A 13,411-nucleotide genomic window follows, 5' to 3' on the forward strand; every position below is an offset into this window, starting at 1 on the left:
GTGCCATCCAGCTTTCCTTCAGCTGCCGAGGGTGCCACGTGGGCCATCGGTCCTTGTCAGCCCTGAGGTGGAGCAGGGCCTGGGAAGGAAGGTCCCATCAGGATTCGCTCATCAGAGCTGGGAAGGGCCCCTGGGGCTTGTCCTTCCCTGCTCAGCTTTACGGCTGCGTGTGTCAACCTGGCTGCATCTTACAGCCACTTGGAAAGCTTTGGAAGGTCACTGGTGACTGGGTCCCACCCTCGGAGATTCTGACGCGGTTGCCTGGTGGGTCCTGGGCGTTAGATATTTCCTAAATCTCCCCAGCGAGTCTAATAGGCGCCAGGTTGAGCACCGCACTTTGTAGTTACTGGACCTTCTCTTTGACCTCTGGTGACCAGGCCTCCCAGCCAGAGGTGCTTGACTCCTGCCCATTTTCCACGTGCCCCACGTCACCACTGCAGTTCCTGTGTCACTTAGGACTGTGAAGGCAGCAACTGGACTTTCTCTTCTTTTCAAGGCCCTCTCACTGCACGTGGTTTGGGTTAGTGGGCCAAGGGGACACTTGACAAACCACAAAGATGTCTTCTGAGGTCCTGAATCTCTTTACGTTGTCTCTCCCCAAGATCACCCTGAACGACCGCACCATCCACGTGAAGCACGACTTCACCTGGGGCGTGAACGTGGACAACGCCGCCCACCCGTGCGTGGCGAGCCCCTGTGCCCACGGGGGCAGCTGCCGGCCCCGGAAGGAGGGCTACGAGTGTGACTGCCCCTTGGGCTTCGAGGGTGTGCACTGCCAGAAAGGTACACGCGGGGGCTCGGGCTCGGCTCGGGGGGCGGGGGGCGGACAGACTGTTGGCGGACCGAAGAGTTGGTGACAGAAGGGCAGCTACACCCGTTATTTTTATCAATGATTCCAATGACATTGTAGATGGTTAATCATATATAAACTGCTATAATTAATAATGAAAATGCTGAAATCCTCCTGTAACAGTAGGTAAATACCTTCCCCATGCCTCTGCCTGGCTCCTTCCCTGAGAATCCCCTCATGGGCCAGCATCTAAAAGGTTAGCCCATAATATAGGGGGGCTTCCAGGAACCTCCTCCATCTGAGGTACTCCCAGAGCCCATCCTGATAGACTGATAAATATTTTGTCTAAATAGTTTGACCCCTGCCTATGAACATTATAAAGAAATCTCGCCAAATACAGAAAAATACTAATTGTACTTCTCCAAAGTATAAATAACCGCCCATAGTGTGCTATTTTCCATGCTACCTAAGTTTCCCCTGTGCCTCAGTTTCCTCATTGTAACATGAGAATAAAAATAGCAACAGCATCTAAGGCAGGGGGTGTGGTTGGTGTGGATTCAATAAGACAATGTCTGTTCCTTGGAAGGGTGCCTGGTAAGGACTCAGCCAAGACTAGCTGTCATTATTACTGGTGAAAAAAGTAATATCCATTACTTGAGCTGGACTGAACCTCCCTCACCGGCTCCAGGGAGGCAGGGCCACGGCCTGGAGCCTGGCGGAGGTCTGTCCACATGTGGCCAGCTCATGGGGCCACGTGGAGCTTCTTGTTTAGATGTCAGAATGGTCTCACCTGTTCGAGAACTAATTTTTTAAAAAGGTAGACAGCCCTGCAGGCAGCCTAAGTGAAGGAGTACACTCTCTGTCTTTATTATTTGTTTCCTGGTTCCTGATTTTTATCGGACGTAGGGCTAGAGGAAAGCTAAGATTATGAGGCAGGTCTTTCGGTGTATGGAATGATAGAAGTTGTTTTGCAGCAGTCTTGGAAAATATGAAAGATGCCAGTTGGCCAGGTGGAAGATTAGTAGTATCATACTTAAATGAATTTTGAAACCTCCGTCGCAAATCGTGTGAAGTATATTTATTAACGTAGCTCACCAGAGTGATAACCCCTCAAAGAAGAGCCATTGATCCATTTGTGAGTGAGCCTGATGAGAATTCTGACAAGCAAATCCTTGTTTAGCTAACAGCTTGTACTTGCTGAGATTTAGTTCAAGAGTGGCCTGTTCATTCAGAAGACTGGGTTTGGATTTCACACATCAGTGTTTGAATTTCCTAGGTCTCCACCTCACCACCACCTCAGCACTGCAAGCTTGCTCCTGCCTTAAATACCAGGACTCACGGTCAATTTAAAGTCCAGGCTTCCAGGAACAGTTAGCAGCTTTGGGAATTAGAGGAGGAAGGAAAGGATCATTTGTGATCCTGTTAACCCTGGTTTCCTGCTACAGAACATTAGCCACAACAGGTTTAAAAAAAAAAGAAAAAAAAAGCTTACGTTTATAGCTTCATAACTGTGGGCTCAGATTCAACAAGAAACACATTTTACCAGAATGAAGGGGCAGGTTGTATCGTTACCTCCTTGGGCTTTGAACAAAAGACGGTCCTCTGGCACCCTGGCAGCTGTGACTCATTCTGGGGAGACTCACATACGGGAGGCACAGCCTGTACCACAGCTTCTCCCATTACATGGCTTCCGAGGAGTAACAGGGCTCAGGGTGCAGGTTAGTGCTGCTAAGGACAAGTTTTCCAGGCCCCAGGAGGCACACAGTGGAACACAGACTGCTGTTACACTGGGAAGAGCATCTCGTCCCAGGTAAGGATTGGAAAAATTGCGAGGTGGCAGCTATAATTGTTCCGTAGGATGCAGAAGAACATTCTAAAAGTTTGGGTAAATTCTTAGCTTGAAAGACCACAAATGGTTGGAAGCCATTCTTGGTGGTCAGAGAGAATGCTATATAATCCAGCAAGGTGGTTTGTAGCCTCATAAAGATTTAGGGGGTTTTTGCCCCCTACCTGAAACCAGGTCATGGTTCAAAAACAAGAGCCTGTTCCTAGCATTCCCCATGGAAGTTAGACCCGCCCCATTATACTGAGCCACGTGGTGTAGAAACCACCAGCACCAGGCCCCATTCAACCTGTACCAAGGGGCACCTCCTCCATCAGGAACGTAGTGTGGGGGCTCCTCAGTGAGTCTGGTTTTCTCTAACCTCATCAGGCAGGTGAATTCCACTTGGGACCTCATTGGGAGCTGGGACACTTGTCCGGAGGGCTGGGCCCCAAACTCGGACAAATCCGAGGGAGGTTCTGTGGCAGTTTCAGGAGCCCCCTGCTCCCTGCAAGGTCATGGGCAGGAGCAAGAAAGCCTGAGCCTTGACTTTGGGGGGCATGGAGGCCCTATAAGCTCCCGGGGCCCCCAGGGCACTGCAGGCTCCCTGATGCAGCAACTGCAGAAAATGGAGCCACACTGTCCCCACCTCGGGGACCCATAGGTTCTTCTGCCTCCCAGCCAGGACTTCAGGTGCTGATGAAAATCAAGAGGCTTGACTTTGGCCATCGCCTCACCTTCATCTGGGGGCTCTCCCGCTTAGGTGTCTTCCTCCACCTCAAACTTCAGCTCCCCAATACCGAGGCCCCCTTCTTTTCTCACCAGAGGGGTGTCAACAAGGCCTCCCTCCTCAAAAACAAATACGCCCCTTCCTTAGAGATTTTTTCTTCTTTCTACTGTCATCCAAATGTACCCATCTTGTGTTCCAGTTCCTCACAGCTCTGTATCCAAGTAAGTTACTAATAAGTTAAAGCCGAGTTTCACAAAGTGCACGTAAAAATTTAAGTTCTAAACAATACTAATGGCAAAAAAAAAGAAAAAAGAATATTAATGGCTGTTTTGCACATACATTCACGTGCACACAATGAGAGGAAGGGTTCTGTGGTCAAAGACGTTTGGGGAAACATGGTTATACAGCTTCTCTTCTGCAGGACTTCTCAGAGCCTATGCTCTGAGTGTCCAAGACATGGGTATAGGATGCAGCTGTGTTTTCCTGGGGTTCTCCCAACCAATAGCACACAGGCTGCTTGGGGAAGAAATAGGAGCCTGGTCCTCCCTTCCTGTCCATGACTGAGAACAGTTTGGACTCAGACCGCGTAGGACCCTGCGTGCCACTAGATGGGGCTGTTTCTCTGTAGCAGGTGAGCGGACCCAGCTCACTGCAGACACCCACAGCCACTGAGGCCACGCCTGGGCTTCCGGCACCCGTTCTTCATGGATGCAAGATCCTAAAAGGTGCGATCTGGCCTGACCTACCACATACGCAACATTTAGGACATTTTATGTTGCTTTTAGTAGATTCACACCATATTGCTGGGTCTGATTTGGATTAATTTTTCTGGTCCCAGTATATGAAAAATAGCTTCAGTAAGTATAGGCCCTACTTTAAGAAAACCTAGTAAATAGAAAAACAAATCAATAAAATAGGCATGCCACCGGGAATTCTTTTCTCAGGATGGCTGATGATTAAACAGTGAAAAATTGGGGTCTGTCTAAAGACCAGATGCTGGTCTTTAGATAGCCCAGGGCTTGTTGTATAGAGAGAGATTTTTGTTTGTTTGTTTCCTTTGTGGCTACAGAGTCTGCTTCATGGAACAAGAATGCTGTACCAGGTAGTTCTGTCCCCCAAGGGCGGGCGCTGCCCCCGCCAGGATGAGGGAGGTGCCTTTTGCGGGCTGGACCGCCATCCGTCAGGGTTTTGCTGAGTGGAGCCCTGGTTGTTGGGAAAGCTGCATTACAACACCCCAGGCCCTCCCTTTGCTCCGGTCCTGTGGCTGCACGAAGGAGCCGGCCCTCCTCTCAGCCCTTCATAGTCTGCTGGGAGTTTCAAGTCCCTCGAGTGGACAACATGCTTGGCTGAGAGGCTGCCGTTCACGGGGGCCAGAGCATTGTAGGTACAAATGTGAGGAAGTGACAAGAGCACATGTCAGCTGATGCATCAGGAAGGTCTTCACCACAGGGAACAGACAATGTAAAAAAAAATAGAGAGAAAGGGCCAGGTTCAATATAATCAGGTTTGCAATATTTCAACAAACCTTAAAGGGCCCCCAAAGGCTCGATGGTCACCTCCAGCTCCAGTGTTTCGGGATAGAGTTGCACATGTGTCCATATAGACTGACTAGAGAGGGTGTTGCCACTGTTTGCTTCCGGCGCTATCATTTCTGGACGGTCCCCGGCCCTTTGTTAATCGCAAGTAACCAGAGCTCTGGAGTCTTGCAAAGGGGGGTGCCAGGGTGGGAATTAGGTTGATATTTTCCACTCTGGAGAGAAAAGAGGCAGCTGGCTGGCTTATGGTTCTTTGTTTACACACAGCCTAAAGCCAAGAAAAGTAATAATCGCTGACAAGGTAAGTAACTCTTTAGCAAGGAACTGTTTCTCCAGCTTTAGAATAAATGAAGACTGTCAGTTCAAGGTCCGAGAGCCTCAGAGGTGTCAAACAACTTGTCATACACGTCCTCTTGGTCCCCCGCCGGCCCACCCTCACCCCCACATGAAGCGGGGCTGGGAGGCGAGCTGGGCCCTCTGCAGGCCTTTATGAGGGAAACGCGGCTGGTTTCCAGTGATCTGCACCGGAGTAGCTGGGGTTTTACAATGCCTGTGAGATCCTGACTCTCTCTGTTCTGTTTCACGCTGGCACATGGCAGAGTGTGGGAACTACTGTCTCAATAGTAAGTACAGTAAGTCCTGGGAGAGACTGAGAGCGCTCTGGGCTTGCGCCAGGGAAGGCTCTGGCCGGGCTTCGGGCATGGTGCAGGCCAACCACACACAGGGGGTAACCGGGGTGATTGGCGTGGGACTCGGACATACCCATCAGGGTGGTGGGAACCCCCCCTCCAAAAGAGCCAGCCTGAGAATGCACTTGAGTCCCAGCTGGACCCCAGGAAGCACTGAGCTCCTGAGCTGGGGGCTTAGCGGGCAGCTGGACAGGGCTCACACAGACCCCTTGGAGGCTCCGTGGGCAGAGCTGACATGTGACTAGCATGTCCTGACCATTTCAAGGAGTCCAGAAGAGCCATAGCTATTGGCCACAGGCCCGCGTCCATGGCCAACAACAGTAGAAACAGGCCCTGCCTGTGCCCCGCGCCCTGGGGTTGAACCAAGCTGAGCGGGGCACATTGGTTCTGTGCAGCTCCGGGAAGGACTCCTCCATCAGGCCGGCGAGTCTCTTCTTCCTCCATTCTCAGCACCGGGTCCCTGATTCAGGGCTTGCCCCCCTCTCCCAGCTAAGAGCCCCCCAGTACCTCCAGCAGTTTTGCGCTCGTTTCTCTCCTGGTCCTCCGTGCCTGCCCTCTCGCCCCGGATCCATTCTCTCTGCACCTCGCCTTGTCCATTCCCCTTTCCGTTCCCTGCCTCTCGTGTCTGCCCTGCTGCCCCGGATCCATTCTCTCTGCACCTCGCCTTGTCCATTCCCCTTTCCGTTCCCTGCCCAGGGCTGCCGTCCACCTGGCGCCCTTCCTTTTCTTGCCTTCCCCTCCTTTCTCTCTAACTTGCCCCTTTAGCCCCGCTCCCCACTGTCTGTTTTGCACCCCATTCTTTGCTCCTGTCCCTCTTTCCCCTCCCCTCCCCCTCCTCCCCCTTTAACTGGAAGGTGGAGATGCCGGTGGCGTGGCCCAGAGTTTAGCGGAGACGCTTGGCTCCCTGTCTCTGTCTCCAATAGGCCCCCTGGGCCGGCAGGCACTTGTCCAGGGCTGTGTCGCTTCAGGGAGCCAGAAAGCTACTTCTCAGAAATTACTTCTAAACTTTTTATTTCCCTTCCTTTTCTTTTCTTTTCTTTCCTTTTAAAATTTTTACATTTTGTGAAAAGATTTTGGGGAACATGCCATAGGTGATCTGTCAACATAGGAACTTATACTCGGGGGCCCAATGTCATTGGGTTTTGGGGTTTGCTGTTACCTCTCTTTTTCTAAAAAAATGTTTAGAAATTATATTTAAACTCTCCTGGTTGTTCACAGTCCAATGATTATATATGTTCTCTCCTGGGGGTAGACTCCTGCGTTCGGTGTCTTTTCTGCACCAACCACATATTCTTGTGAAACTCTAACTTATTTTATAAGCTGCCTTATTCTCTTATTTTGCACATGTCTTTGAAAATGAGATTCATTCTACCTTAATTGTTTAAACTGCCATTTCTGTGTTTTCCTAAAGAGCAAAGAGATATGGCTGTGACCTCTTTGGCTGCCATCTCCTAAATTATCCCCAATTTTTTTTTTTAATATATCTTTATTGATTTCAGAGAGAGGAAGGGAGAGAGAGAAACATCAATGATGAGAGTCATTGATGGTCTGCCTCCTGCACGCCCTCAACTGGGGATCGAGCCCCCAGCTCTGGCATGTGCCCTGACCGGGAATCGAACTCCAGTCACATGGATCCTAGATCAACGCTCAATCGCTGAGCCACGCCCGGCCGGGCTATCCCCAATTTTTGACACCAAACATGATGACATAGTCTATACTTGTGCTAACTGTGGAAAAGGAAGATTTCTCAGGAAGACAAAGCAAGGGCAAATTGAGAGGAAGGAAACACACTTCTGAAGTCCTGGAAAGTAAAAAGCAGGCCGAGGACCAGGAGTAAGGGGAGTCGGTCTGGGTCGTGCTCTCTCGCCCTCTTAGCTGTCTAACCTCGGGCAGGTCCTGGATGGTTTCTGTGCCTCGTTTGCGTCTCCTATAAAATGGACATAACCAGCCCTCCCCTTTCCCCAGTCTCCCGGCTGCTTCATGGGGCTGTGGGGAAGGGCCTGTGAAACAGGACACTGGAGGCGATTTGTGAAATCGGGTCAGCGCCTCATTTCTCGTTCTTCGCCCCTCTCTCGCGGTCACGGCTGAAAGGGTCTGGGGCAGACTGGCTCAGATACAGGAGTCCTGGTGGGCTTGACTGGGGGGTGTTTCCTCTGCCTCCATGGAGAACATCTAGGGCCGCCCTCGCTGCTCCCCAACGTGGCCCGTGATCGCGCTTAGGCTCACAAGAATAACTGGGCCTGGCATACGGCAGGCCCTTCTCAGCCTTGCCGAGGGCATTCACAGGGACAGCCAGCCCCAGGGAGGGGACAACAGGGAGGCGCCAAGTCCAGGCCATCAGGCCAGGCAGCTTCAAACCAGGCCAAGAGGAAGGAGCTGACAAGTTGTTCAATGTCCTAATTCCAGGAGCTGCCCTTCGTAGTCTCCTGCCACGTGGTCGAGGGCGGGGTCGGGAGAGCCTCAGCCACGTAACTTCCATTTTCTCTTGCCTCAGCCATCACAGAAACCATCGAGATCCCGCAGTTCATCGGCCGCAGCTACCTGACCTACGACAGCCCGGACATCCTCAAGAGGTAAGGAGTCTCAGCGGGCACCTTCCCTATCTCCGTGCGGCGGGTTTCTCAGTCTCTCTCCCCAGGCTTTTCTTTCATTTTATGAGCCAGAACATAATCCTCAAAGAAGGCAGTTTAGCCATGGCCTCGGGCGAAAACCACCGCACATCATAAACATAGAAACTAGACTGAACACAACAACAAAAACAAATTAAAAACTTGAAAGAGGCAGCCTTTCAAACAACCCAAACCCTGCGGAGGGGGAGCGCCCCGCTTTGGGCTCTCCAGGCCTCACAACTCCCCAAGCCGGGCTTGCGAGTGGTTTCCCAGGCAGGACAGCTAGCTTCGTGCTGTGCGTGGCCACCGTCTGCAGCGCCGCTTCGGACCTGCAGCAGAGGGTCCCGGTGCCCCCGCAGCTCCGCAGACGGTGCCAAGTCCCTGTCCTCCTTCGCCCCTTCAGCCACGAAGGCGCACTGTCCAGCCAGCTCAGGGAGGGCCTCAGCTCTCCTCACGTGGATAACGGCTTCTTGGCCCTCTCTACCCAGCCTTCGCAGCAACACCGCTCGGGACCATTGTCCTATCAGGCCACCTCTCTTGTCCGACACCCCGCCTCCTGTCCAGTTGCGCCTCTGCCCTCAAGGACAGTCACTGGTGGAGCTGGCCATCCACAGCCACGATCACAGCCCAAAGAAGCTGCCAACTTGAGCCTCTTAGAAATTAAGAAACCCACTTTCTGTTGGGGAATGGGGGAACACTTTCCCAAGGACCCATCAGTGCTAGGACAGCGAGGAGGGAGGACTGGGGTGCGTATTGGGGCCCAGCCTGGGACCGTGGAGCTGACCAGGATCTGGTTAATCTGTGGCTCATCAAGTGCTCTCTCATGGGGTCGCACCACACCTGGGACGGAGACATCGCTGCCGAGCAAGCTGTCCAGACTTTTAGACCCTTGGTGTTGTGACTCGTGTGGTGATGCCCGCCCCAGTCTCCTGGTAGGCGTGTCAGAGATGCCAGGTCATTCTTATCCCTGGCTGGTCAAGCCGGCTGATGAAACTCAGAAATGGATGTGGGTGGACAGTGGTTAATGGGGTGCAATTGTTTGTGTGTTTCCTCTAGGGTGTCAGGATCAAGATCAAACGTATTCATGAGGTTTAAGACGACTGCCAAAGATGGCCTGTTGATGTGGAGGGGAGACAGCCAGAGGTCCAACAGCGACTTCATTTCCTTGGGCCTTCGCGATGGAGCCCTGGTGTTCAGGTAACCCCCTGCCTGCTGCCTTCGGCATCACCTTGCAGGTCATGCCAGACAGAGGGAGGCGAAAGTGAACACAGTCTGCTGGAAGGACTGGAGCCTGAAGCTCCAGGTGTGGCCGAGGCCCCTGGGCTTTCTGTCCAGCATTCGTCTTCCAGAGCAGCAGCCAGAGGTCCACAGCCTGGGTGCCACATCTGGCCACCCACCCATTTTTGTCAGTGAAGTTTTATTGGAACACTGACAAACTCGTTCACTTATATATTGTCTCTGATTGCTTCATGCTACAGTGGCACACTTGAATACCTTTAATAGGGACTGTATGGCAAAGCCTAAAATGTTTGTTATCTGGCTCTTACAGAACAGTTTTGTGACACCCCCCCCCCCCAGTTGCACTATGTTTCTGCCATATGCTCCCCACTTGCAAATAGGGGACTAGTAGAAAGAGGACTCCATACAGCTGAGCATGGACCTGGGTACTCAGCTCGGGGCTCTCGGGCTATAGCTGAGCATGGACCTGGGTACTCAGCTCGGGGCTCTCGGGCTGTAGCTGAGCGGGGACCTGGGTACTCAGCCCGGGGCTCTCCGGCTGTAGCTGAGCGGGGACCTGGGTACTCAGCCCGGGGCTCTCCGGCTGTAGCTGAGCGGGGACCTGGGTACTCAGCCCGGGGCTCTCCGGCTGTAGCTGAGCGGGGACCTGGGTACTCAGCCCGGGGCTCTCCGGCTGTAGCTGAGCGGGGACCTGGGTACTCAGCCCGGGGCTCTCCGGCTGTAGCTGAGCGGGGACCTGGGTACTCAGCCCGGGGCTCTCCGGCTGTAGCTGAGCGGGGACCTGGGTACTCAGCCCGGGGCTCTCCGGCTGTAGCTGAGCGGGGACCTGGGTACTCAGCTCGGGGCTCTCGGGCTGTAGCTGAGCGGGGACCTGGGTACTCAGCTCGGGGCTCTCCGGCTGTAGCTGAGCGGGGACCTGGGTACTCAGCTCAAGGCTCTCCGGCTGTAGCTGAGCGGGGACCTGGGTACTCAGCTCAGGGCTCTCTGGCTCAGACTGAGCTGATGATCTGCAGTCGGGAGACCTGGGGTTCAGTTCTGGCCAAGCTCCCTATTAGCTGTGCAGCCTCGGGAAGGAGAATGCTGCTTTCCAATCAACCACTGCGAAGGGGAAAAAGCATAGGTTTATATGTCAGTAGATCATCCCAGCATTTGGGTTTTTGTAAATGCTTCTGGGTGATACTTGTAAGCACGTCCCTGGAGTTCTTAGCTCTTTTCAGTGAATTTAGACTGCTCTCAGATTTTTCAAATGGAGGGCTATGAAACAGAGAAAGGATCCCCTGACGACGTCTTCCCAGCAGCCTGGGAGGAAGCTGGGTTCCCACAGGGCCGGGACTGGCTGTGTGATAGGAAAATGCTTCTCTGGAGATCCTGGTAGGACCTCCTCACTTGAGGCTGAAATAACTCCTCTAGACCAATGGTTCTCACAGTGTGGCCCCTGGCCTAGCAGCAGCAGCAGCACCCGGGAACTTCCTAGAAATGCAAATTCCCAGGCCCTACCCCTGACCGGAGAAGCTCCAGGAGTGGGGCCAGCGCTCTGTTCTCACCCTTTCTGCAGGTGGGTCTGGTGCTGGCTAAGGTTTGAAATCCCCACTCGCTGTCTGGCCCGTTTCTCTGTGGGGGCAGGAGTTTCTCTGGCTTCCCCTTCTTTACCCCCCTCTGATGCCCAGCACACATGCTCACTGGGGGTACGGAGTTCATTTGAATTGAAATAGACAAAGGCAAAGTAAGGACTACGGGAGGATTCTGGGCTTGATTCTGGGCTCTGTGGTCAGGCACTGGGGTTCCTGGCAGCCGGGGTAGGACCATGGAAGTCTTTTCCACTTGAATAAAAAGCATCTTGAGAGGAAATGTCCCTCATCCAGCACCACCCTTGCCCCTAAACAGCAGAGCCTAAGTGATGCGATTCTGGGACTGTCGGGGACTTTTGAGGGACCGGTGGCCGGAGGCTAGAGGCTGGCCAATGAGAGCAGTTCTAACCGTCTCCGCCCCTTTCCCCCCTGGCCCCAAGGTCAAACGCCAAGCTTTTCACACCCGGTTTCAGGCTGGCTGCCGCGAAGCCATTTTCCTGTGGTTTTCCTGTGGTTAACCTCACCAAGGCCTCAAGTTCTCGATTGTGCCCAGAAAAGGGAACTGAAACAGTAGCTCAGCAGTGGGTGGGAGGCCAACTTCCCCGGTAACCTGCCAGCTGAAACCTATTCACTACCCACCCCAGCAGAACAGGGAGACTCCATCTGCTGGGGACCACCTCGCAGCCCCTACCAGCCTCACCCCCACCAGCCCTGGCCGGCCCCCCGGATGCCCTCATCTCCCCACACCCCTGGGCACCCTCCTAACAACTCCACTCCATCCGGAACTTTTTCCTACGTTGCTGTGTCTTTCTCAGGTTTTTGGAAACTGGCCCCATGTTTTTCTTTGAAGCCTGGAGCTCTGGCTGTGCTCTGTGTCAGGGACGCACAACTCGGCACCCCCTGAGCCTGTCCCTGGGCCTGGGGCCACAGCTGCTGCTCCACTGAGCAGTTAGTTCCCTTCACGAAACACAGATGTGGGAATGACCTGTGGGAGGCTGGGCACAGAGGGGACCAGAGTGTAGGCCAGTGGCTTGGGTCAGCCGGGAGCTTGTCTCAGAGGTAGATTCCTGGGCCCAACCCGGAGACTCTGATGGAGCAGGTCTCCTTGGGTGCCAGAGCCCGACAGGAAACAGTTGGGGACCACGCCCTGGGAAACTGGGTCTGAAGTGGTCAAAGGCGTGAGCGTCCGAGTCAGAGAGGCTGGTTCCCATGGCCGCGTGACCTCCTGCAAGCTACCGGCCCTCCCTGTGAAAAGGAAAGGGTTGGTGGCGAGGGATGAATGAGTCCATTCGTGTACCGGGCTCAGTGCAGGGCCTGGCATGTCTAGTTATTAGTGATAATGATTATCAAATTATTTCCTTTGATCAAGTGTTTTCTATGATCTAAAAACCACTATGTATCAGGTCGATAATATAAGTAAGGAAATTAGAACAATGTAACTGCTTCATAAAATGTAGCTATTATTATTGTTATTGTTTTTAGTAAGAAGTAGGCCCCACCTTCAAGCAGCTTACGTCAGTGGACCCTAGAGCGTGAACTGGTCTATTGGGTAGAGAAACCGTTTTTGAGGTTTTAGTGTGTGACCCAGGTCCAAAGCAAACAACAGGAAACATAAGAATACAAATATGTTCTCAACCTTCTTGACTTTTCCCCTTCACCTACATGCTGGTCCTTCTGCTGAGTTAGTGCTCAAAGCCCTTCTGGCAAAGAGCAAGGAAGAGCAATGAAACTCTTAAAAAAAATCATTTATGGCTTTTGCGCAAGATTAAGTAGAGGAAAAGGAATCAAAGTGCTCAGCTGAGTGCGGTTTTCCGTTCCTGTTTCGTTTCATTTTGTTTTATGATTATATGTGGCGCATAAAAGCCAGTGAGCGAGTTTTGTGAGAATCACTGGGCCGACCGTCTTTCCCGCTCATTTTCTACGTGACCTTGGTAACATTTTCATGCAACAGAGAAAGGGCAGAGATCTAACCTTGGCAAGGTGCCCTGTGCTAGTTTGAAGGGGGAGCGGCTAAGGGGAAGTGTCACCACATGGAGGCGGCCGAACGGTTTCTCGAAGGCCTCACCTGCTGGTATTTCCTGGAGGCCACCTTGGTGCTCAGCTCACGGCCTTTGGCGCCCGCCGCGCTGCCCAGGAAAGCTCGCATCTGAGAGCCGATCAACGCTAGCCACCTCCCCAGGACATTGCTAGTGAAACCAGACAGGCATTCATTTGTTCATTTTTTTTTCATTCATTCCCATGTTTCTCCTTTTAAAAAAAACACCTGAGTTGTAATTTACATAAAGTGCACAGATGTTAGATGTACAGTTTGATAGATTTTTAAATGTCTAAACAGCTGTGGATCCCCCCCCCACACACACACACACAGAACAAGATATTATATAAAAGAGAGAGACACTGCAGGATGTCCGGGGAGGCAGGAGACTATT

At 52.7% G+C, this 13,411-nt stretch overlaps 1 protein-coding gene across 1 annotated transcript in view; it reads left to right on the forward strand.

Moving 5' to 3' along the window:
* Window positions 1–13,411, forward strand: part of EGFLAM (EGF like, fibronectin type III and laminin G domains) — a 129,826-nt gene that overhangs the window by 106,973 nt on the left and 9,442 nt on the right. The window contains exons 18-20 of the mRNA XM_081133768.1: window positions 603–783; window positions 8,061–8,139; window positions 9,232–9,372. Of these exons, the coding sequence (XP_080989894.1) occupies window positions 603–783; window positions 8,061–8,139; window positions 9,232–9,372 (401 nt within the window). The remainder of the gene's footprint in view (window positions 1–602; window positions 784–8,060; window positions 8,140–9,231; window positions 9,373–13,411) is intronic.

Source organism: Miniopterus schreibersii, assembly GCF_964146895.1.
Source record: "Miniopterus schreibersii genome assembly, chromosome: 3".
NCBI classification, from domain to species: Eukaryota; Metazoa; Chordata; class Mammalia; order Chiroptera; family Miniopteridae; genus Miniopterus; species Miniopterus schreibersii.